This window comes from Tiliqua scincoides, chromosome 5 (assembly GCF_035046505.1).
Source record: "Tiliqua scincoides isolate rTilSci1 chromosome 5, rTilSci1.hap2, whole genome shotgun sequence".
In the NCBI taxonomy this organism is placed as follows: Eukaryota; Metazoa; Chordata; class Lepidosauria; order Squamata; family Scincidae; genus Tiliqua; species Tiliqua scincoides.
Window position 1 is genome coordinate 90,409,902 of NC_089825.1, and position 25,124 is coordinate 90,435,025.

Genomic DNA, 25,124 nt, shown 5'->3' on the forward strand with positions numbered 1-25,124 from the left:
CTAGTGTACACATCTGGCTTGTTAAATTGTGGATTATTACAAGCTTTTAGCCATAATATAATTGATTATATTTTGTAGTGTTGGTGTTTTGCGTTATCATTATGATGTTTAATCTGGCACTATCTAAGTGCAAAGAATGAGATACAGGTCTCTGCCTTGAGGGGCTTACGGTTGAGAACCAGAAGAGAGGAAGGGGAGAGAAATGGAGGCAGAGCTACGCAGGAGAAGAAGTGATTACAGGACTTGTTTATCATTTTTAAAAAAATGTGTATCCTGCCTTTTCCTTGTTAAGATAAACTAATAGTTTAGATTCTTTTTAGATATCGAGCCCTTTTGGGGCAAAGAACCATCTTCCTATTTCTTTGGTCACTGAAATGCTTTCAAAACTTTTCCATGATATTATTACTGAACATTAGTAATCTTCTATTAATTAATATTTATTAGTCAGTATATTAAGAAATCATGTTTGCTAAAAGTTGTTATAGTATTAATATTTCTTATTCTACATGGATAATATTATACTACTGTATTGTTCATACTAGTAATAACACAGGCCAACACTAATTTTGCTGTCTTAAAAGTTTGATCTTTTCCTGGGTCTATTTGGGGTGATGACTCCAAAAATGGCATCTGGTTTGCCCTGTCACATCTAGTTTTGGAAATATGGCACAGCTTTGTTAGTAAATGATTGGAGGCTATGCCGAATCTCTGAAACTACATGTGATAGGGAAAAATCGATGCTATTTTTGGAATCAACACCCCAATTTCATATAAAACCGCCATCAATTTTGAAAATTTTGAAAAGCAGTTTTTCTCACCCTCAGTTTTGCAGGCCTGCATAATTGTTTTATTATTATACTGTAATTGACTTATATAATTCACTTTGCAGTTTTTATATGCCATCAAAGGGACGGGTGGGGCTGCTGTCCTGTACTATGAGCCGGCTATCTTCTACTGGATATCTGCACAGTATTTCATAGGATCCTCATTTATTGCCTGTTCTTTCTTTTGGCATACTTACAGTGCCCCCTTGAGGCTGTTTCATGGCCTGAGATTTTGGACTCCGCATATAGTGTCCTAACTTCTGTCTGTGAGTACACACACAGGCATACTATCTCCCTCCCCACAGCTCCCACCTCTTCCATGCCAGCCTGCTTCTGTCAATCAAATTTTTCCTCTGGCAAGATGGCAGGACAGTGCCTGATTGGGAGCTGTTTGCTTGCAGGCAAGTTTGTTTCTCACCTTTAAACAGGAGTTGAGGATTGTATGGTGCAGGGAGTGTGACTGTGCATGTGTTTTATCTCTAAGACCTACTTGTAGGAGTTTGGAGTGCAGACCCGGAGTTTGCTTGGGGGGGTGTGACTTCAAGACCCCAAAAAGCAAGTGGAAAGGGTGTAGGTGACACACATTGCAGGGAGCATATTTCAAACTTTAGAAAAAGAAGCTGTCCCATCAAGAGGACAGTAGCCATATGTGCCATTTCGTGCTCCCGTGTCACCATTTTTAGCAGGGTGAGTGTTTCTAATATTCCTGAGGATCAAAATGTTTGCTTGCTTTCTCATTGCCTCTCTTAGACTCCTTCTAATTTTAGTGTCAGACTGCAGTCTCTTTTGTTTGTCACTTGGGGTTGAGGCTGCTGCTACCAAGCTTGTTCTAGAGCAGGGATGGGCAAACATTTTGGCAGGAGGGCCACATCATCTCTCTGATACTGTGTCGGGGGCCAGGAGAAAAAAAAGGATAAATTTACATTTCAAATTACATTTCATTTACATAAATTTCCATAAATGACTACATTAGAGACAGAACTTATATGAATGAATGAATGCATTTTAGTGAACTTATTTAATAATACACATGAGAACTATAATACAGGTATGTAGAACCACATAAGAACTATGAACTGTTTGCCACACACCCCTTGCACAGTGAAAACATACAAACCAAGCCAGGCCAAGTCAGAAACACATGGAGACATAAATTGTTCAGATGCAATGAGGGCGGGGGGTAAAATAATGCCCAGGGAAAAACACATGGGGCTATAAAATGCCTTACTCTAACTTGGCCCGCAGCTCGTGTCTGGCAGTCACGGCTGGCAGTCGGGGCCAGCGCAGGCTTCAACAGACTCTGACAGGCCAGAGGCTCATTGGAGACTGGGGGCTCCCTGCAGGGCGGATTGGGGGACCCCGAGGGTTGCAAATGGCCCCCAGGCCGGAGTTTGCCCATCCCTGTTCTAGGTAGCAAGGGAGAACAGCAGAAAGATAGCAATATTTTTATTTCCCAAAACTGCATTGGCATAGGGATATACAAGCCTTTGTGTTACACAGAACTCTGATGGGGAAGAAAAGGTGAAGTTTCCCTAATAGTAGGAACTAAAACCCAATGGAAATGAGTAGTGGTCTACTAGAACCTGTTGTTCTGATGCACAACTCGCTAAATATTGGTGGCTGGATTTGGCCTGTTGAATATCAGGTCCTTCCCAAAGTCCTGGGACAGTGCTTTCCAAACTTTTTAGCACTGGGACCTATTTTTTAAAACTACACTCTATCGGGACCCGTTAGACAAATAAAAAAGATATATAGGAAGAAATGATATTTTTATTGATTAATAATTAATTGATTTGTTGTTAATAACTCGTAATAATTGGAGTCCCATGCTCCCAAGACTGCTAGCAACATTAAGTATAGTAAGTGTGTGTAGACACTTGCTAGACCCTCCCTAGAAATGGAGTTAGAGGACTGTTCCCCCAGACCTTTACAGTCATTCCAGGGTGTATCCAGAAGGCTGAACTGGAGAGCAAGATCTGCAGTTAGGGACTTCCTGGCCAGACAAAACAGTGAAAATGGATTCACACGTGATCTACGGCACACCAATTACTAGAGAAAAGTGGAAAAAGTGACGTAATTTGGGGGTATGAAGATTATCTCATATCACAGGTTAGCATTCTAGGTAACAATTTTCTTCTGCAAACCGGGCAAAGGTGCTTGCAAAGTTCTTTTTTGTTTAATTTTTCAAAAACTTTTCCCAACCCACCAAAAAGTGACTCATAACCTACTAGTGGGTTCTGACCCACAGTTTCAGAAACACTGTCCTGGGATGCTGCTTGCTGTAGTTGGTATGTAGTTATTTCATTTCCACCTAAGGTGCTCAGGTGGTGGTGGTGGTGGTGGTGGTGGTGGTGGTGGTGGTCTTCTTCTTCTTCTTCTTCTTCTTCTTCTTCTTCTTCTTCTTCTTCTTCTTCTTCTTCTTCTTCTTCAGCACTACCTGTGATCATTGAGGTGGCTGTGTTAGAACCAAAGCAGACAAGTTGTTGATATTTTCAATTTCCCCTAAAAATGGTTGTGGCGGACTCCAATTCCAATTGGAGAAGAAATGGTAGATGAGTGTGTTTTAAAACACACACCCACACAACTTTTTCCATACACTGTTTCCCAAAATATAAGGGACAAACCACTCGTTATCAGTCACATCATTAGTCCTACAGCGCTTGTTTGTTTTTTTCTGATGCGAATTGCACATGGGCCTGCCGTGATCCAGGTCAGAAATCTGACAGGGGGTGGTTGGGTGGTCTTTTTAGACAAGGGGGAAAAGCTTTCTTTGGAGCCTGTAAGAGTTATTTTTCCATGTGTAAATAGCACGCATGGGATGAGAGTGTGTGTGCAGATTATGACTGCAGTGGGGAGGGGAGGGGAGGGTTAAAACCTTCCTACCCTCTGCCATGGTCCTGATGTGAATTGTGCCAGTACATGCTAGTTACACCAGAAAAAACAGTGACATGACAGGTTTAATTTATCCCAGATCTGCTCTCACCCAAAGCTGCTAAAAAACCCCACTGTGGAAAACATACAATTATTGATCTCATTTGTTTTGCCCCCAAAGAGTTTTATTGTGGCACCTTAAAGACTTACATATTTATTGCATACAGTATTGTCAATGGTGGGGGCTGGGGGTAAGAATAGGCCCTCAGTTTGGCTGTACTAAACAGCCACCGGGTAGATGGGACTCATTAGCCTGGGAAGGCAGCTCATCTGAGAGAAGGAAAACTCTGATCCCAAACCTCCACTGCCTTGTGGCTACATCCAGTTATGGAAAAGGCTTCAGGAGTCAACCTCGAGGCAAAATCCGGAGCCGGAGTCCCTGAAGCACTTCATGGCTGAACACAGCCATGTTCCCTGAGACAGTTCTGGCAACTCCTGCAACGCCACTGGAACCAACCATATTGGCTTCTGCTTTTCAGCGGCGTGGAGAGGGGGGATTTGCTGCATGGGAAACAGTCTATCCTCCATATCTACTTTACCCAGGCTTCGCACACTGGAGAGGACACTGTTCCAGAACCACTATTCAGAGCGCAATACCATAGTCTTCCGAGACTGAAGGATGCCAACAACAATGGTGGGGTCAGAAGGCCATGAAATGCAAGGAAGCTTTGGAGTCAGGTGGGGCTCATCGCATTGCCTCCTCTCCTTTGCATTTCCTTATTTTATCTCAGCAAACATCAGTGAAACACCTGTGTGACCTGGCTGCTGGGTACAGTGTGAAGTGACTCTTCCTGCAGTACTTGATCAGCCAATCTTTGTGGGGATTGATGCCTATGCGAGGGAATAGGGGGGAAAAAGAGAGGCATAAGAGATGTTGCACAAGTCTGCCATCTTTTAAAAACAAAGCAGCAAAAAATGCTGGTTCATAATTAGATTGCAAAGTGGCCTTGCTGGTGTGATGCATGTGACAAGTGCCCTTATGGGCCAATCCTGAAGGTTGGTTGTGCTGGCGTAACCATCACAAACGTGCCATAAAGCACATTTGCAATGATGCAGGAGTAGACAAGAGTAGATTCAGGGAACGCCTTTGTCATCCCACCAGCTCTGAATCCAGAGCTGCGGCTAGCAGTCCTGGTGAGTATACAGTCGAGCTGCACAGGAGTGGGGTTAGGGCAAAACAGAGGCAGGGAGGGGAACAGTGGGCAGGGTAGGGCAAAACAGGGGTGGATCAGGCCCGGAAAGGGGGTCAGGGTAAGTGGAACGAGCCTCCACCATATCTTAACCCCGTTCCTGGGCCTGAAAGCCCTACCTGGGGTTTCTTGGACTTGTGCCAGCGGTTTTGCTGGTGCAGATGTGAGTAGCTCCATTAGGCAGGCTGGAGCTCAACATAGGGCAAGGGGGACAAATGGTCCCTTACCTTGAGGAGACCTCCCAGCCTGCTCCATTCCAGTGCTGGATACAATGTGGGTCGTGTAGCCCTACTGCGCCAGTGCTGGTTAGGATTGGGCTGCCACAGACAACCAAATGAAAAAGATTGGCTGCCTCTGAGAGTGTAACAAAGAGAGGTGACAAAAGCCAGCAACCTTTGGACACTACAGGACCCGTTGAAGGTGGGATGCACGTGCCCCAGTCATCTGACTGGCAAAGATGGAGATGGAAAGTGTGTGAAGTGGAAAGCAAATCAAGTCAAATTTGTTTTGATTTCTCAGTTCACTGTGTATGCTTCCAGCTTAAGCACCTCCTGCACTTCATAGAGGATGTCGTTTCTTTGTCTTTTTTTAGTGATTGTACAGACACATGCCTGCCCATGTACATGCACACACGCACCCCCTGCCTTTCATCTGGGATTGACTCCCAATATGGTTTACAACAATGAAAATCGAAGCAGTAATATTTTGTATTTGTCTGGCCCTTTTTGAGTGTGCACAGCACTTCTCATGTCGTCTCATGATGTAGTCTTTCTTTACAACCCTGTTAGATAAATCAATATTCTGCTTTATTGCAGCTGAGATTGAAGATCGCTTTGCTTGAGGCCACCTAGTGGGTTTACGGCAGGGGTGAGGTTCGAACTAATTTGCAGCTCCGTCTCTTGGCTGCTCTGCTACACCAGCCCTTTAAACAGAAGGCAGAATAAAATAAAATAAAGATTGACGAACCAGAGAGCAGAAAAGAGTGCAGTTGTGAGATAGAATTAGCTCCTGGTCTGTTCTTCTGGTTCTTAAAAAAAAAAAAATCTGCTTGGACAAGCAAATAGTCTGTGGGTGGGCAGTTTTTGTCAGGGTGTCAGTGCAGAGACTAAGGGTTTGGGTTAACCCCTCTACTTGCTTATCATGGTCCTGATCTCACCCTTTCATAGCTGCCTCTTGTAAAAGAAGATACACTAGTGTTTTGAGCTAGTCTTGAGCATATGGGACACTTGTGAATAAGCATGCATAAACTCCCACTCTAATAAACCTTAGTTCTTCTATGTCCTCTTTCCATCCTATTAGTGCTTCTCTTCTGTGGAGTCCGGGCTGCCAATCTCCCTGTCCTCTATCTCCGTGCTGTTGTTGGGGAGATCTTTGTCCATGAGCTGGAAAGGGCGGATTTTAAGGATACTTTCCCCCCGCCCAGTGACAACTATGGTAAGCAATCTATGCACCTGTTTTTCTTTCTGTTCAATCTATCCAATACCTTCCTTTTGTTCTTCCATAATTTTTGCACTTTTGGTTTCTCCCTGCCCTTTCCAGATAACAATTCTTAGCATTTTTATAGCACTTTTTGAGCATGCAAGATATCTCACATGTACTGTCTTGATGTTTTCTATACAACAACTCTGTAAGGTATGTAATGCAGTAATGGGAGAGGGCAGTAAGGTTAAGAGTCAGTGGCTGTCATAAAGTCACTGAGTTCATGGCAGAAGCAAAACTCAAATCAAGGAAGTCTTCATTTATAGCTCAGTGGTTTATTCATTAAGGTGGACTATATTTCATAAACCAAGAACTTCAGTCCCAACCCAAAGTCCCATCTATGAGAGATAGGATGGTGTAGTGGTTCTGATGTTGTACGTAGACCTGGAAGATCCAAGTTCAAATCCTTGCTCAGCCATGAACCCAGCCATGAACCTTCAGCCAGTCACTCTCTCTCAGCCTCACATACCTCACAGGGTTGTTGTGAAGTCAAAAAAGGACGAGGGGAACCATGTACATCACCCTGAGCTCCTTGAAGGAAGGACGGTATAGAAACTCAATTAATAAATAAACCTAGTAATAAGAGTTATGATAGTAAGAGTCAATCGGGCAGTTGGACACAGATAGTGGAATAGAACCCATCTAGCTAAGTGATCCTCTGGATTCATACTTATACAGCATTCTAGATTTTGAATGCTGAGATAATCTACACATCCTGGCTATTCAAGAACCTAATTCTATGTCATGAATTCCATGAAGATTGTTCCTGGCTGCATCAGTTCAATTTTAACTTGGCCATGGTCTGAAACCTTACAGAACAGCCACCTGACCCCCCAATCACCTTCCATGCTAACCTTCTGGATCACCCGGACTTGCCCCAGTGGTTACGCTACATCCAACGCACCCCCTTCCAGACAGGATATCTCTATGGGTCTGCCACAAGCAAAGACATTGGCAAGCAGACAATTGAGGTACGCTTGTGTGTTTTATCATTTTCTCTTGGACAGAACGTTTAGGGGGTGGTTAAGGAAAATCTTCTCAAGTTCTAAGCCCTACGGCTCAATTTTGCAAACACCTAGAGTCTCCACTTTCTTGCAGACCCAGCAAGCAGAACTGCCAATTGTGAGAGCAGAAGCAACAATGTGTATTTTTGCAGTGTGAGTGAGTTGTGTGCACGGACTCATTTTGCAACCCTCGTTGCACCTCTTGTTAGATCTGGGGCCTTAATATTGAGATTGGCTACCACCAGATAGACTCAGTGTGCAATCCTAATCAACTTTCCAGCACTGACCTAGCTGCAATGCAGCCCCAAGATAAGGTAACAAACATGCACTTATCTTGAGGAGGTCCTTGACTGCCTCCCCACTGCAGGGCGCAATGTAAGCCACATTGGCACAGCTGTGTCAGTGCTGGAAAGTTGGTTAGGATTTGTGCCCTAAGATTGAAATCAGACCCAAATCCTAACCAACTTTCCAGCACTGGCATAGCAGTGCCAATGGGACGTGTGCTGCATCCTGCAGTTGGGTGGAGCTCACAGAGGCCTTCTCAAATTAAGGAAATGCTTGTTCCCTTATCTCGGAGCTGCGTTACCCATACGTCAGTGCTGGAAAGTGGGATAGGATTGGATCCTAAGGTCCCAGTCCTATCCAAATCCCCCCCCCCCCGCCAATGCACATGTGCTAAGGATGTATGCAGTCCCCTCCACTTATTTGGTTGGCACGGAAAGAAGGAGATTGAGGGGAAGAGGAAAAGGATATGGCCACATGTGACTGCTGCTGATCCTGCCCCCTCTGCTTCCATTCTGCCTCCCTCCCCACCCAGAGATATCCCCATTTGTCCTACTTTCTTCCCCATGCCTCCCATCGCCCGTCCCAAATGCTGTCTTATCTGGCCGATGGTTTTCACTTGAAAAGAAAAAGAGTCACCAAATGTCTTTCTTTTTCTGTGAGCAGGTGACAGCTTATCACCAATCTTTCTACGTGACTGTGAGGCAGACAATGATTATAACTATTACTCCATCTCAAGGTAATTTTTTTCTCTCCATTATCTCATGAAGGATATGCCAGATATCCATCACCCTCCCCTGAGTGGCAATGCAGTCTCTAGACTGCCTTTAAATGTGGCACAGATATTCTCTTCTCATGAAGAGCTCCTAACTGGGTGAGTGCGCAACAAAATGGCAGATGATGGTCCAACTACACATGGCTTTAATTGCACAATTGGCCCAGGTGTGCCTGCTATTTTTGCTGAATCTAGCATGCTCAGGGTGTCAATCTGGACTGGGAACACAGGAGAGCATAGGGGAGCTTTAATGGGGAGGTGGCAGGGGTGTAGGCAGATTGGGCTCAGGTATGGGGCAGGTTTGGTGGCAGCAGGACCTGCTGAATCCTAATCCCTTCTCAGGCCTGATCCACCTTCATGGATCAACATGGACTTGCACCAGCGATATCACGGGGGCAAATCCAAATTGACCCATAGTGGCTGCTGGGGCTTACCCTGGGGCAAGGGGACCAATGCCCCAGGGGCTTAGCCTGGCACAGGGAGCCCTCTAGCAGCCAAAACACCCCCATGGAATACAGCAGAAGCCATGCCACACAGGGAGTTAGTTAAGATTGAGCCGATAGATATTATGGGTATATCAGTTAACAGCACTTCCCATGGGTTATACAAAATAAGATGGTCCAGCTCTGCATTCCATATTGCCTGAAAGCAAGGGTTCTCAAACTTCTCGGGAGTAAAACTTCCAAGGTAAGTCTTTGCGGGGGAAGGAGCGAAGGCAGTGACTTGATCCCCAGGTTTGTGTTGCTGATGAGGGCGAAAGGAGGTGCTTTTACTTACACAGGACTGCTGCAATGTTCAGGAGTTACAGGGAGCCCCGCTAGCCCTCTGCAGGGCTTCCCAAGTCTTAGAATGTTGAAAAAAAGCGCAAACCACTTCCAGAAGCCAGGAAGTGGTTTACAATCGCTTATTGTCAATATTCTAAGACTTGGGGAACCCTGCGAAGGGCTGCGTGGGGCTCCCCTCAACTCCTGGATGTTGCAGCAGCCCTCTGTAAGTAAAAGTACCCCCTTTCGCCCCCATTAAAACATGATTCTGGGGACCGCATCACTGGATCTCCCATGTCCCCGCCCCTAAAGGGGTCAGAGGCAGTGTTACATGAGTTGGTGGATTGTAACCCACCAGTCTGAGAACCACTTCTTTACAGTATTCAAATATCATATTTATTGTGACATAAAATATTTATAAACAAATATTGTAGACTTCTTTTTCTCCATTGACTTTAGTGGCAGAGGATAGAAACCTTTATGGTCTCAATTCAGATCATGGCTCCCCATGCATTTCATTTCCAGAAAAAAAATCTCAAGAATGCCAGAGTGAGAGATGTGATTAATAAAGCCACATCTAGCCCTGAGATTCAGTATAATTTCATGTAAAGTGCTGCATGCTGGGATGAAGAAATCCGTGTAGGCGCTTTACATGTATTCAGTGTTCAGAATTATTATGAAAGGTACTGAAAATAAAACAGCAGGTAGCCTATTCCATTTATATCTATCTTTGGTATTGACCATATTTAAAATATTGTGACCCAGTCTCTAAAGGATATAAGAGCAGCACTGGAAAAATGATTAAACAGTTGGCACACTTTTCCTACAAGGAAAATGTTTGAGTCTTTATTTTTATTATAAAAAAAAAAAAACTAAAGGGAACACAATAGAGGCTGATATATTTTTGAGCACTGTGGAGCTCAAGCAAAATATTTTGCTTGTAACACTAGATATTTATTGGCAGAAAAGAAGAGATTGTAGACAATTAACAATTAATTTACGGGATTATCTACCGCAAAATGTGGTAATGACTCCTGACTTGCAGCACAGTTCTAGTCATGTGTACTCAGAAGTAACCATCTCCCTATACTGAACACTATCTCCTGATCTTGTCTGATCTTGGAAGCTAAGCAGGGTCAGGCCTGGTTAGTACTTGGATGGGAGACCGCCTGGGAATACTGGGTGCTGTAGGCTTGTACCATAGTCTTTCAAGACTGAAGGTTGCCATCCACTCAGAAGTAAACCCCACTATGTTCAATGGACCTTCCTCCCAGGAAAGTGTGTATTGGATTGCAACTTTAGTTGGCTTTGTAGGTTAAGGGATTTGGTTTTAATTCTGATGCTGTGTAGGATACTCTTCCTGATACTTGATGAACTGAAGGTAGCACAAGCTACCGTTAGGCCTATCATGTTGTCTTTCTGGCCTCACATTCTGCTGCTCCCTGTCTGTAGATGGAGAAATGCCATATCAAGCTGACTTCCTTGTGAAGAACTGGAATGTGGAGGAAGTGCTTCCAATCGACATCCAGGAACTTTTTCATGAAGCTGTGGACAGAATGTGGGAACAAGAAGGCTTGATTGTTGTCAATATTACCTCGGCTCTGGACCGGGGAGGCAGAGTGCCTTTGCCAATTGAGAACAGGAAGGAAGGGTAAGGAAAGGCAGCCTCCTGCGAATGCTTTCTCCTCAGTGATTCCTTGCCCCAAAACTCAATGTTCCTTTAGGCCATTTCCATCTTTCTGTGTTATTACCTTACAGCTGGAGTTAGAGGAATTAACACACTTTCTGAAGGTGAAAAACGTTTCTAGAAGATGACCTTTCCCCTCCCCTTTCACTTGGTATTGTGAAGGCCACCTATATAGTAAAAGATTGCAAGTTTTCACATAAGAAACATTTCAGGCATACTGCATTTGTCTATCACAATTGTATTCAGTTCTTCCCCTCCTGAATTTTACCTCATGGTTTTGTGTATTGCAAGGCCAGCCCATCCATAAAGCAACTGAAGTGGTTGCCTAAGGCAGCAGGTTGGTGAGAGGCACCCGTCTCTGTCCTCCTACTTGCCTCTGCTGCTTCTCTTTTTCATTCTACTCTATGGATTGGAAAATGAAGAGAAGGAGAGGAAATGTGGAGGGAGAAGAGTGCAGAGTTATAGCAGTGGAGAGTGGGAAATGCAGAGATTGGTGCATCATCACTTGGCATGCGCCCTCAGGCGTCAGGATGTCTAGGGCTGGCCCTGTTGAATTGTAATACACTTGTATATCTCTATGATTCTACAGTGTTACTATATTTCTTCCCTACACACTCCTTGATTTCTTGTGTTTTTTTGTGTGTCCTTTCCTCAGGGTTTACATCAAAGTGGGTTCTAGGGATCCATTCACTGAATGCCTGACAATGGCCAAGTCCCCTGACAACCAATACCGGTGTAAATTGGAGCAGCAGCCAGCCATTAACTGTTACGATAGCTTCAGTCCTCAATTCATGGTTGACTGGTGCAACCTGACCTTGGTGAGGGGATTTCAGGAAAAAAGGGAGCTGGTGTGTAGAAGCACTTGGACAGCCTTTCCTGAGATTATCCTCCAATTCTCTTTCTCAGATAGAACTCACAGATATAAATCCCACAGAAATGGTTGTCTATGGAGACGGGGTGCTTGAGGATAACAGTGGATTCAACCCTCCGGATGACGCGCCTGACAGGATCTTCTTTGATGACTTTCTGCTCACCTTCCTCCTTCCCTTTCTCTTGGGCCTTTTACTTAGTCTCATCCTGGCCTATATCATGTGTGGCAGGCGGGAAGGCGTGTAAGTTTATTATTATCTATTATTTATTATTATCTATTTACTCCCAACATCTGTATATTTTCTGCCCAGGTAAGGTGAGTCATAATTTGTGGCTTACAATCTAATTAGACACAAAATTAGACACAAAAAGGGAATTATTAGACACAAAAGGGAAAAGTAGGGAAAAGGAAAATAAGCAACATGGCCATTGCTGGAGGTAGTTCAAAGAAGGGAGGAGCTAAATGGCGCTTGGGTTCCTGCTAGACCAATGAAGGGAACCTCACTGTCTCAGTTTGTCCTCCCATGCAGCTGAGTGACATGGCTGCTCATGGAGACAGTTATAGGAGAGGAGACTGAAACTGGGCCATTTGACCCCAGCCAGGCAAATGGACAGTTCTGTCTCTCTTCTTCCTGTGACTAGAAGTTGGGCATACATCCAAGGCTGAGGATGAGGGAACTGGACACAGTGTTGTGCGATAATGCATCCTTCTGGTGGAAGTGCATGGATAATACACAAAGAACCCTGTGTCTACTTTGCATTAAGTCAAACAAATGATGTGATTGGGGTTGTGGGCCTGTGAATAAAGAACAGTAGGGGTTACTCAGCAGGGTATATCTTATCAACACACTCTGTTTAAGAACTCCTACGTGTGCAGGAGTGTTTAACCCTCTCTTTTCCCCTCAGGTAAAACTGTTCAGTAAAGTCATGTGAGAATATCCCAGAATTCTTTTCTGTTTGGTTCTTTAGAGGGCAGATTATCCTTTCGGTAGCGGGCAGAACATTTCCAAATGCGTGGAGTTGCTCTTACTCGTTTGGCAAAGGAAAAGTCCTGTTATTGGGGTTGCATATGCCTTTGTTAAAAAGAGTCTATAGTATTCCTGTTTCCCTCATCACATAAATTCCTCTCTCTGAACCACTTCACCTTTCTCTGGGACTTGATTTCTTACATAGAGAATTGTTACTTTCAAAGCACCCCAGGAATTTACCCCACACTCTCTTTCTGCCCTTATACCTCAATATAGTATGTCCCCGGTTATAAAATTTGTTCAACTCCTTAATGCTCAGCACCACCTGAAATTCTCCTGCTTGCTTCTACGCTGGTCTCTGCCCATTCTCCTAATGCCTGGAACTCCCACTCAGACATCTAGATGGTATCCACTCCTTCTCATCCTTCCGACCCTCCCCTCAAATACTTTTCTATTGACCCCATAGTGGTCATCTCCAGCTTTAATTTCATCTCTACAAACAAACTCAAGTACATGAAACTTAGCTATACTTCTCTATTCCTTTTCATCCTCTTTCTCTCTTGTTTTCTCCATTGTTGTCCAAGTTTAGATTGTAAACCTCTGGGAAGCAGGGGCTTTGCTCTTTTGCTTATGAAACTCAGTAAAGCTCTATGTAAATCAATAGTGCTATATTATAAATGCAGGGGAACAGGGAGGACTACATGCCCATGCCATCAGGTACCCAAGAGGATGCTGGAGGGCGAGTTAACCATTTGCCATAACCACGGGGGGTGGGCTAACTGCCCACACAAGGGCACAAATGGACAGGTGGGCTGCTGCAGCAGGTGCCCCATGGCACATGGATGCCCATGGATTGGCCTGCAAATTGCCCACCTAGAGAGGTCCAGTCAGTTGCCACTGTCAAACAACCCCACATGAAATCTAGGGAGGGGCAACAAGAACAGGCAAGGAAAATCCAGCACCAGTCACATGCTGGCAAGGATGCCAGACACCTGCTGCTCCCCCAGCCAGCCTCAAGGAGCTAGCCAACAGCCTTGAGGTGCCTGCTACCTCCCTAGCCATAACAGTCCAGTGGTCCAAGAAACAGTCCAACAGTCCAAGAATCACTAAAGGATTCTTGATATTTACTTGTAGTGAATCTTTGTCAGGGTTGTGTTCTTGGTGACCCTGCTTGGATACAATTCTGGATCCATTATTGAGAAAGACCAGATCTCATTTCTGTTGCTAATTGGCCCTTACACCTGTTTTCTTTTTTTACTTGTAGGCAAAAAAGGGACATGAAGACCTCAGAGTAAGTATTTTTCCCCCTCTGAATATACTGTGTTTCCTTTTGCAGCTGCATGAGTATATGAAAAGGTGTATTCACCCCACTTTTCATGGCTGTGAGGTGGCCAGAGGCTGTGAGGTGGCACACTGTCTTGAATGTGGGTTGTGATGTAATAATGTGTAAGTGTATGGATTCTTATCTATTGATAACATTCAGCCAAATATCTGTTGACCATTTTGAAATGTCTATACACCATGCTAGGCCACCAAATAAGGAAACATGCAAACACAATAACACATACAGAGACATGATAGGGTAGTTGTGATCCCACAATCCTCTAAAGCTGTTCCCATAACAACCATTTAGTTCAAGCCTCTCCCCCCTCCCCTCATAACCTGTGGCCAAGTGGGGCATAGTCATAACTGCCGTGCCCCCAAACCCCATGCAACACCATCCTTGTGGTGTGAGGCAGGCAGCCTTGGGACTCTCAGAAGAACCATCAGCTGGAAAACCTACAAGTTCAGTGGAGTGCAACAACTAAGAGAAGAAACAGTAGCCACGCCAAGCCAAGCCAGCTTTTGGAACTTGGGGTGGGATGAGAAAATAGGAACCAAAGGAAAAAATGGTCACCATCACCGAGATTCCTATGGTCTCACTGAATAGCACTGAATGTTCAAACACAGAGACTCCAGGTGCAGAGAATTCTGAACCCATAACTGCAGATATCTTCACCCCCAAAGTGCAAGAAAGTGGGAATGTTGGTGAGCCCCAGCCATCTTGTTCTGGACTCCATCTCAAGCCCTATCCCAAATCCGAGTTGAAAAGTAGAGAAGACTCCAAGCCTGGCTTCCCCTGGAGACTCCTGTTACCAAAACGCGGCATCTCCAAGCTCATTTTCCAAATTGTGACTTCCACCGAGAAGCGCAAGGGCATCTCCCTGCAAGGTATCAAGAAGAGTGTCGTAGCCACAGGATATGACCTTGAGAAGCGCAAGCATTACTTCAAGAGGGTTTTGAGAAGCTTGCTGGCAAAAGGTTTGTTGAAAAAACTGACTGGCCACGGACTGACCGGCTCCTATGCAATCAGCGAGATGATGCGGAAGGTGGTGAGGATGAGGATGAGGCAAAGGAAAAGGAGGAGAAAGATAATGACAGGTTTTGAAAAAAAGAATGCCCCTGAGAGAAAGAAGAGACCAAGGAAGAAGAAGGTCGAGGCTATAAAATGTGAGATACCACCTGAAACTGCAGTCGCATGTTGATAACATGAGATTTCCATAGCTGAAGCTGTGTGTAAGAAAAAAATTAAAGTGCCATATTTCAACGGATTTGATTTTGGTGCGATTATGTGGACCTGTGATGGGAACATTGAGTTGGCAGACATGAAAACAGTCTGGAAAGGCACACTTGCCTCAACCTCCTAAACATCTTAAGCCTGAAGCAACTGTGATAACTGCCTTGTGTGGGCAATTGGCCTGCCCCCATGACTGTGGCTCATATGAAGCCATCTTTCTACCCTCATTAGCCCTCCAGCATCCTCTTGGACATCTGCTGGCATGGCCATGGTAGATGTGTTAATATCTATCTCAGGGTGGTCCAATTTCTGGCAGCCGGGAGGAGTGTACAACCCTGGTGTGACCCCTGACTGCAAAAATCCAGAAGTAATTGGCGTCTGGACAGACGTCATCGCCAATTACTTCTGAGCTGCCGAAGTCACTTGGCAGGCTCAGTCAGAAGGAAGCGAGGAGGCAGCAGCAGGTGCTGTTTCGGCTGCTCCTTCTTAAAAGGAAAGGAACAGTAGGGAGACCAAAAAACCACTGAAGAGCGAGAAGGCAGGAGGCTGCAGGAGGGCTTTTGGGAGAGTGCCAAATAGGGCCTCACAGGCCACATGTTGGACCACACTGATCTATCTATCAGTGGGGATGGAAAAGGAGACCATTTGGAAGATTGAAACCCACCCTTCACCTTGCAGGAAAATATGGGGAGAGCAGAAAGTCACTCCATTGCCCCAAACATCAGAAACAGTGATGAGCTGTGATGAGGTGCATGTGTATGGAATGGTGGGGGTGCCCATCTCCCCCACTTGCCTCCATTGGGAGGAGCAGAGGCTGGCACATCACCCAGTAAGTACAGGGTCAGCATTAGACACACTGCCTCAGGCACAAAGGGAACTTGGGACAGTCCTGCTTAATGCCTGTGGCAGATTCATTTGGGAGCAGACAGTCCTTAAGGTAATTTAATCCCAGACAGGAATTCAGGGCTTCACAGCCAAAACCAGCACTCAATTCTGCTTTCAATTCTCCTTCTTCTTTAATGTGCTCATTCACAGTATGTTCATTTCTTCAGCTGCCCCTGACCACGCCTCTTGGAAGCAGCATTTTTCAGAGTAAAGCCTGGCAACATGTCATGGCATACAGCTTCCTTTCTGATATGTGTAGTGACACACTTTTACCCATGATGCCTTTGAGCATTCTTGACATTCTAAGAATGAATCAACTTCCCAGCCATGCTAGTTGGTTGCATCAGTAAATGTAGTCGTTTAGCACCTTTTATCTGTTTATTTCAGTGTAAGCTATTGTGGACAAAACTTAGGCTGAAATAAATTGGCTAGTCTCTAAGGTGCTACAAAATGCTTGATTATTTTTTTCCTCCAAATTAGTTTTATGAGCAATGTCATCTGTTCTCACCTATGAAGATAGCAGTGGGTTATTGATTTTCCTCCTTTCAGTCTTATTCAAGATGGTTTTCATCCAGAAAATCCCAATATGGAGTCCTGCTTTATCATCTACCTTGAATTGGATCACACTATTTCCCCCACCTTTTTTATTTTTGCTACAGCAGGCCTATGATGTAGAAACCTTGCTGAAGCTAAGTAGAACTGTGGTCAGTACCTGGATAGGTGACTGCATGGGGCCCTATGTATACCACCATGAGCTCTACAGTGGACCATGGGATAGAAATGTACATTAAACAAACAAGAATGCCTCGTTCTCAGAAAGGTTTCTTTGGAGTCTTAGTGGCACAGATATTTCAGCAGTCTAATTCCACTTTTTCCCTTTGAAAACGGGAAGTATCCACATAAACACCATGACATTTAATTTATTGGATAGTGAGTGGGTTTGATTGGATTAATAGAATGGGCAGTTCAAGGGAACATCGACTGACCCATAATTCTTCCCTGGATGGTTGGTATTACTCAGCAGCTGTCGGCACCAAGATCAAAATGAGAAGAGCTGTAGGAATGAGGCTAGACTCCATGTTATATTTTGTGCATTCATGAGACTAAAATGTCTTACAATTGGTCCTTGTTCCTTGTTTCTTTCCTCCTGTGTCTATTTATGATCCCACACTTATCTTGTCCATTTTCAGGAGGGAGCATTTTGATGTTCCTGTTGGGACTGGGGCTGGATTCATTCAAGCAACTTTTAACAAAATGTAGGGTTTGCTTTGATCCAAGCTGCAGTGCTAGAATGTGACTGCCATTGTGATGTGGTCATATTTGCTAGGGTTGAGACCTCAGTCATCAGGATCAACCACTAGCCAACCATGAGGAATCCTTCCTCAAGTACTTTTGTTGGAGAAAGAAATAAAGCGTCTCCCTCATCTCCCATTCTAAATACCACTGAATTTGGAAGTCATCTGATGAGATTTGCTGGCTACTCCAGACCAAATAATCCAATCTGCTGTTAAAGTTTTCCAGTGATGAAGATTCTTAATACCCTTTAAGCAAGTACAAATAAAGTATGCTTGAGAGAAGGTTGTGGAAGCAGAGTGTTTTTGAGCATGTGCTGATTGCATGTCCCACACCACTGAGCCACAGTAAATCACCTTGAATAGAAAATATGTCTCTTCTGTGTTCTGTTCAGGTCCTGATAACGTAATTAATGGTATAATACAGTAATAGTAAATGACTGCTCTCTCCTTCTAAAGTTGATTGTAAAACCTGAGAAAGGAGTCTCACTTTCGTGCGGCAGCTATCATGCTATTGGTACTAAATGAGTATCACATAGTAGTAATAGTACAAACCCCCCACAACCCCAAAATGCTATCTTTCTTTATCACCATTGCTCATTTCCTCTTCCCCCCGCCTCCCAACTACATCTTGTTTTTATTCCCCCCCCCAAAAAAAAAATAGAATGAATGCTATTGAATTTTAAATACAGGGTTTGACCTGGCTTTATTAGTCATAAGGATGCAGAAGTTACTCTTGAAGACAAGATGGACATCCTTTACACTTTGACTTGACTCTGGGGAGCTGCCATAGGTGGCATTTTGCTTCGCTTGGTGGCTCTGCCTTGCTTCTTGGTCTTGTTTCTAACACCACCGCGAGAGGTGGCCACGGCTTTTTTCTTCTTAACAGCGTCCTTGGCCTTCCTTGGCCCTCCTCTTCCTTTCACCTTGGGCTGGTACTTTTTCTTCCCCATGTCAGGGTTGACTTTGAAGGAGCCGGTGGCGCCGGTTCCTTTCACTTGCCAGAGTTGCCCTTTGGCCACCATCGCCTTGATGGACCTCAGGAAATAGTGCTTCTTCTTTACCATGTCATAGCCCATGTTTGTAACGATTTTCTTGAGTGCTTGCATAGAAAGGCCAGACTTTTTCTGGCAAGTGGCGACCGCTGCAAAAATTAGCAAGGACAGATTGGTGGTTGGTGGTTTGGGTGCAGAGGCCCTTGAAGAATTAAACTGTCCCGCGAACCTGGACTTGGAAGCAACCCTTCTGGTCTGATTGGAAGCCATGGACAGCCTTGACCCAGGTTGGTTTCTGCCTCTCCTCAAAGAAGGATCAGGTAGAGCAGGAGACTCAGGAGAACTTGCCAATTGGGAGTTCTGGGGAGCATCAGATTCTTCGCTGTCTTCTGCCTCTGGAGTCAAGTCGCTGTTGGCTGACCCTTGGTCAGATGCACTCAGTAAAGAAAGGTCTGAAAATTTGTTTGAATCCATTATTTTGATCAGAAACAGGTAAAAATATGGTTCTTGTTTCTCTTGTATTTCCCACGTGTGTCGCCACGCCTCTCACTTAATGTGCATGCCTTTGGAGGTTTGGTTGCTCCAAAGCTCATCACATGTATGGCTTCACTCTTTCATTCGCTTCTCCAGTTCTTGCCTCGATACTTGTGGTTCCTGGAAGTGCTTTCTCTTGACTGGCCTTCAAGCTCTTCAAGAAACACACGTCTAGTCTCTCTTTTTCCCTCTCCAGCAACGCTTAAGAGTTTTTGTGCTTTGGAGCTTTGAGCACCCCAGCTGGTGGTGCTCAGCTAGAGGACAAATGAAACCTCTGTGCCTCACTGACAGTTTTGGGTGTTTAGGTCTAGCTGGTTGTCATGGGAACTCAGCTTGCTGCTCTGTGATGTCAGCCTGGTGCTCTGTGATGTCATGAGCTACACAGCCTAAGGTTTGTGTATCACATCTCTGCTTTATCAAATTTGATGTTTGCTATATCAAATACTCTAAGAGTATTTTTTTTAAACTTGTAAACCTTTGAAGCAACTTCTTAACTTTGTAAATGAGAGCATTCCCCAACAAAATAACAATGGTGCTTCTTTTTTTTTCTTTATACCAGGTGTGTGTGCTGGAATAAAAGGCTACTTGTTTGTTTACTGTGTCAAGCACAGCTGCTGTAGAAAATAACTAGGACCAAGCCACTGGTTTTCTCATGATAATTTTCACTTTGAACTTGGGGGGGGGGGGTTGCGACAAAGGAGGTGAAACCGTCCCTTCTCACTTTTTCCTGCTTCTGCCTGTTTCATAGTGGCAGTTTCCTGGGCAGTCTCTGGTGGGCAGGCCCCATTTATTTCCCTGTGGTACAATGAAAGTGTACTGCATTGTGGTACAACGAAAGAAAGCCACTGTGGTACAATGCTATGTCCTAACGTACTGTCATCTCAGAGATTCTTGGGGAAAAAAATGCAAGGAGCATCACTGCTGCGAGTAAGGCCATCAAGTAAAATCCCTGTTTTACTTAAGTGATTTTGAAAGGGGGGGGGGAAACGTTTGTTTTTAACCAAGAGTTAAGCTCATATAAGTGGTAAACAAAGAAATACTTATAGAAATCCCCCTTAGAGACCAGATAATTTGTTGTCTTGTTTCATTTTATATCTAAAATGATAGAACCTAAAATGATAGAAGGATAGAGTTGATGATAGAACCTAATGGTATTAATCCACCTTTAATGATACACTGTGCACCAGACTACTCCATGTTTTCTTCTATATTAGATTCAGAAAGTGGGGGGGGGGGAGAGCTTTAATACTTTGCCCCCACTGCAGTTTTAATCCTGATTGTGCCTTCTGTATGCTGTTTTTAGTTGTGTGTGTGTGTGTGGGGGGGGGGGTATTTCCATTGGTTTTCAGTGGAAGGTTTTATTGCCACTAAAAATGGTGTATGGGGTGAGGGCTACAGTTGGAATCCAAACTGTGGTGGGGGAAAAATAGTAAAGCCCCCCCAACTCTTGCCATGGTTTTATCATGTTTTGTGACCACCCCACCATTTATAAATAAAATTAAAACCCCACTGAGTGTCATTATGGTTGTAGTTTAGCTTGTAGCTCAGCACATATGCTTGTAGCTTAGTCTGGTCCTTAGGGGGACATTGTAGTCGAAAATGCCAGCACTGTGAATCATGTGGTGGTGACAGCAAAACTGGTGAATCTGGAGGAGGAGAACCAGGTTCATCCCTTACACCAGCGATTTTCAACCTCTTTCATCTCATGGCACACTTACAAGGTGCTAAAATTGTCAAGGCAGGCACTCCATCAGATTTTGGGCACGGCACACGATGCTGCCAAATGGGGGGGGGGGCTCACATCCCCCAAGAGCCCTACTAATAAATGACCCCTTGGCACATCTGCAGACCATTTATGGCACACCAATGTGCCACAGCACACCAGTTGAAAATCGCACTCCAGTTGAAAAATTTTGACTCAGCCTCAGAAAATAATATAATTTTGTCTAATTTGATTATGGCTTCTGCTGTATATATTTACATTTATTACAACCCATGCCAAACTTCCTGGATTAAGCTAGATAGAAATCCAAGCAAGTCAATACATTATTTCTGACAGTGGAAGGCCAAGCAAGCTCACATGTTTCCTCCCTCCTTCCCTCCCTCCCTCTCAGCACTTTTTCTTCTCTTTTCCTGCTCAGCATCCAGATGGTGCATCACCACACAATCCATGACAACACAGAAGAACTGAGGCAGATGGCTGCCACCCGAGGAGTGCCCCGGCCTCTGTCTACTTTGCCCATGTTCAATGTTCGCACAGGGGAGAGGATCAACCCCATGCAAAGCAGCCGCTACGATGGTGCCCAGGTGCCTCTCATTATAGCTCAGCAGTGAAAACCTTTATCAGGTTTGTACCACAATTACCGGTGCGCATTGGTGATCTTTTGCCAATGGTATGCCAGGCGCTCTACAAGTGTGACATAGGGCGCAATCCTAACCTAACTTTCCAGCACCAAGGTAAGGGCGATGCAGCTCCATGATAAGGGAACAAACATTACCTTACCTTGAGGAGGCCTCTGTGACTGCCGATCAACTGCAGGGCGTAGCGCATGCCCCATTGGCACAGCTATGTCAAGCCTGGAAAGCTGGTTAGGATTGGGGCTACAGTGCCTACCAGAAAAGCTTATAGTTAGCAACAGGGGGACATGATGGCATAGGGACTTTGCCAGCCTGAGCAGGCACTCTGCCATGTTATATTCATATGGGGCAGGAGGTTTCACCTCCCAAGTCAAGCTTCACGCGGCTTCGATGATTTTGCATGGCAGGCTGGATCTGCCCCATGGGTCATAGGTTGAAGCCCCTGCTCTAGTCGCACATCTGACAAAGGGAATTTCTCCACTTTGTATTCTGTGTATTCTGTGAAAACACAGAATAGTTTTTTTAAACCAGAAATGTTTAATATATGCGCGCACAAACATATATATAGACACACACACACTCCCCATGAACATTAAACCTATGTTTTAATCCAGTGGGCTCTCAATTTATACTAGGTAAATAATTATAAAGCTTGAAATTTTTAATTTACCTTTTATATTAATTGTGATTCCAAAAGTTGCTCAGCCAACATATGTCAGCGAGCCACTCATTATACGTCAAAGAGCCGCATGTGGCTCGCAAACCGCAGTTTGGCCATCCCTGGAATATGGGATATGGCTACTTCAGTGAAATTAATGTCCTATGTATGGCTCCAGGAGGGTCAATCAACTGAAAGTCACCCAGAACATTGGTCTTGATTTGTTAATATTTGGAATGACAAATTTCAAGATAATGAGACCTGAAGTGTTCCCCCCCTGGTTATAAACTGACCTGGAAGGAAATAGAGCTGGAAGGAATATCCCCAATTTCACTTCCCATTTGCAGGCTGTGAAGCTGGGGGTGTGTGTGTGTGCAGTATTTTGAGGGACATCTTCCAGAATTCAAAGACATGGGAGTTTGGGATGGGAGGGAATATGTAGTGAGAAATATGGTTTCCTAGGATTGCTGAACCCACCGGGTGACCAGATACAATGGAGGCCACCGTGCCTATACCTTTAACTACTGTACAGAAGAGGGAATTCTGGCAGGAGCAGCTCAACATGGAAGGGTTTAAAAAGCAGCACGAGTCAAACTTTCCTCTTCTGTACAATGGTTAAAGGTAAAGGCATCGTGTCCTCCATTATATCTGGTCGCCCTGTGAGTTCAGAGTCTGTGAGACTTGGTATACATTTGGTATACTTGGTATACATTTAGGAAATTGCACATAAGAGGAAGCAAATCCCACCAGGTGTAGTTTCTCCCATTGCAGCAGTAAAAGCCAGGCAGCCCAATCCTGAGTTCCCGTGGTGTGTGGCTGCGGCAGCATTGAAAACGGCTACTGCCGCCTCCTGCGCACCTCGGGCAGCCATGGGCGGCACCTGGGGAGAAGGGGACTTTTGTCCCTTCCCCCAGGTAAGGGAAGTAGCCCCACAATGGGGCTACTTGATTCACCGCCAACCAAAAGGTTGGTGGTGAAGGAAGAGCATTGGTGTCAGGTGGCGAGCCCCACACAAACGCTCAGGATCCCTCCCTCCCCGATCCCCGACACACCTTCCTCCGCTCTCTCCCCACCTCCTGCCTCCCCGTCACGCCTCCTCCCCACCCTGTCCTCACCCTCCGTCCGCCTCCCCCCTCCCTGGAACGCTTCCTCCCCCTGCCCCCACTTTCCTCTCTGTGGCTTGGCAGTCCATTCGACCACCGAGTGGGGGAGGCCAGGCACCCGCCCGGCACTAGCCCAGCACTGGCCAGCGCTGAGCTAGCACGGGCCTTACAGCACATTTGCAACAGTGCACACTGGCAGTAAGCTGGCACGTCGAGCCCAGGATTGGGTTCTCACTTGGCAAAAAGGTTACTTTAGTGCCACTCTGGTAGTGTCTCTCTCATGGTCCGTACATGGCAATTTTATTCTTTAGGATTTCCAGATCTATAAGTCCGAGAAAGGGCGTTTTCTTTGATGCCCCATTGCTACGGAAGAAAGGCAGCCACTGCCCCTTTCTGCCCTTCCCTCCTTGGCCCTGGTACTCTCTCCCTTTCCAGGGTTATATACTTAATCCCCCCACAGTGGTTGAATTGCTTCCCACCACTGCAGGGCAATTGAGTGAACAGAGATTTTCCAATCTCACATTCAAGTGCAAAGGAAGCTGGAGTGAGCACCATGCAAACGTATGATTTCTGAGACAACAGGCACCCCTGGGTGGCTACAGGCCACTGACATCACTAGGGTGCCTACTGGTGGATTTGGCAACCCTACTGATTCACTACCAACCAACCTACTTTGTAATCAAAGTACAAAGTGATTACAAAGTAATCCCCTGATTACTTAGAAAGCCAAAGGAACTTTGGCCTGTCAATCTTCTCCTTCAACTTTTCTTTCTTCTTCTTCTTCACAGGTCAAGCTGAGGAAAATTCTCCTACCCTGACAATCATCTCCTGATATTGAGACAATGCTTGTGTTGCTTGGACTTGAAACTGAAGGCGGCAAATATTTATTTGATGCTTGTTTCCACTTTGATAATGATTGTGGTTGGGAACCTCAGCACCATCAAAACCAGCCCAAATTTCATGATCTTGCAGCAGTTCCAAAAGGAAGCTGATTCTGAACCTGTTGGTATTAAGGGAGCATCCGAACTTAAGGATGCACTGAAGTAGATTATAAACAATGAAAAGGAGTACCTAAATTTTGGAGTTGGGGTGTGTGTGTGTCTGGATGTGTGCAAACAAAGCTGCAAAACATTAGCCTAGGTGGCTGCCACAGTGGCCATGAGGCAGCCATGCTCTCCTTCATCCCTGTCCAGCATTGAACCTGTGTTCCCCTCCCCATTGAGAGTGAGGGTGATACTGGAAGCTAAATTTGCCCTCATTGATGTCACAGTGCTAAATTGTATGGGCTTCCTGGCATTGTGATGTCATTATGTTCACAACATGATCTCCGATTGGCTCACGAGGATCACATGAGGAGGAAAACACCTTGGTGAATGACAAAATGGTATTAAATTAGCTGTCCAGAGGAGCAGCAAACAGTGGTCAAATGGGTGGAGTTAGGTTTTTAGGTGTCTTTCAGGGAATTTTGGTTCTCCAGAAAGTCCTTTTGTGCACTATAAATGTTCACCTGTGCCATAAGAACATAAGCTGGGCTCTACTGGGTCAAGCAAGGTCCATCAAGTCCAGCATCCTGTTTTCACAGTGGCCAGCCTGGTGCCAACGGACAGCCCATGAAGGAAATACAGACCTCTTAAATTTTCTATAGAGGGGTGCTCCAAACCACTCATTTTTGTTATCCAAAAGATAGATGTACAATTTGTACCTCTTTGGGGTCAGCCATGACCCCATATTAGTACTGGAAAATTTTTTGCTCCAAAACGTTTTCCCTAAAATTATCTCCTGCCAATTTTGTCAACTGTCTTACATTTCATATCCAAAGGTTTTTTGAGGTGTAGTCAATATTTGATTATAACTTACATATGACAGTCAACATTCAACAGCTGACTTGCAGCACAATTTAATGACTTCTGTATTATCTTAATTAATCCTGTCCAATAAAGCAGATTTCAAAATTTAATCTCTGGTTTG

General features: G+C 44.9%; 2 protein-coding genes across 2 annotated transcripts; both read left to right on the forward strand.

Moving 5' to 3' along the window:
* Positions 1-1,130: 1,130 nt before the first annotated feature.
* On the forward strand, positions 1,131-25,113 carry SGCA (sarcoglycan alpha). The gene is made up of 10 exons (XM_066628227.1): positions 1,131-1,225; positions 6,245-6,379; positions 7,241-7,395; positions 8,377-8,449; positions 10,702-10,900; positions 11,592-11,754; positions 11,843-12,048; positions 14,039-14,065; positions 21,179-21,384; positions 23,945-25,113. Exons 1-9 carry the CDS (start codon positions 1,144-1,146, stop codon positions 21,369-21,371), a joined length of 1,233 nt encoding a protein of 410 aa, XP_066484324.1. The 5' UTR covers positions 1,131-1,143; the 3' UTR covers positions 21,372-21,384; positions 23,945-25,113.
* Positions 14,197-15,545, forward strand: LOC136651643 (histone H1.9-like). The gene has a single exon (XM_066628228.1). It carries the CDS (start codon positions 14,664-14,666, stop codon positions 15,297-15,299), a length of 636 nt encoding a protein of 211 aa, XP_066484325.1. The 5' UTR covers positions 14,197-14,663; the 3' UTR covers positions 15,300-15,545.
* Positions 25,114-25,124: the final 11 nt, after the last annotated feature.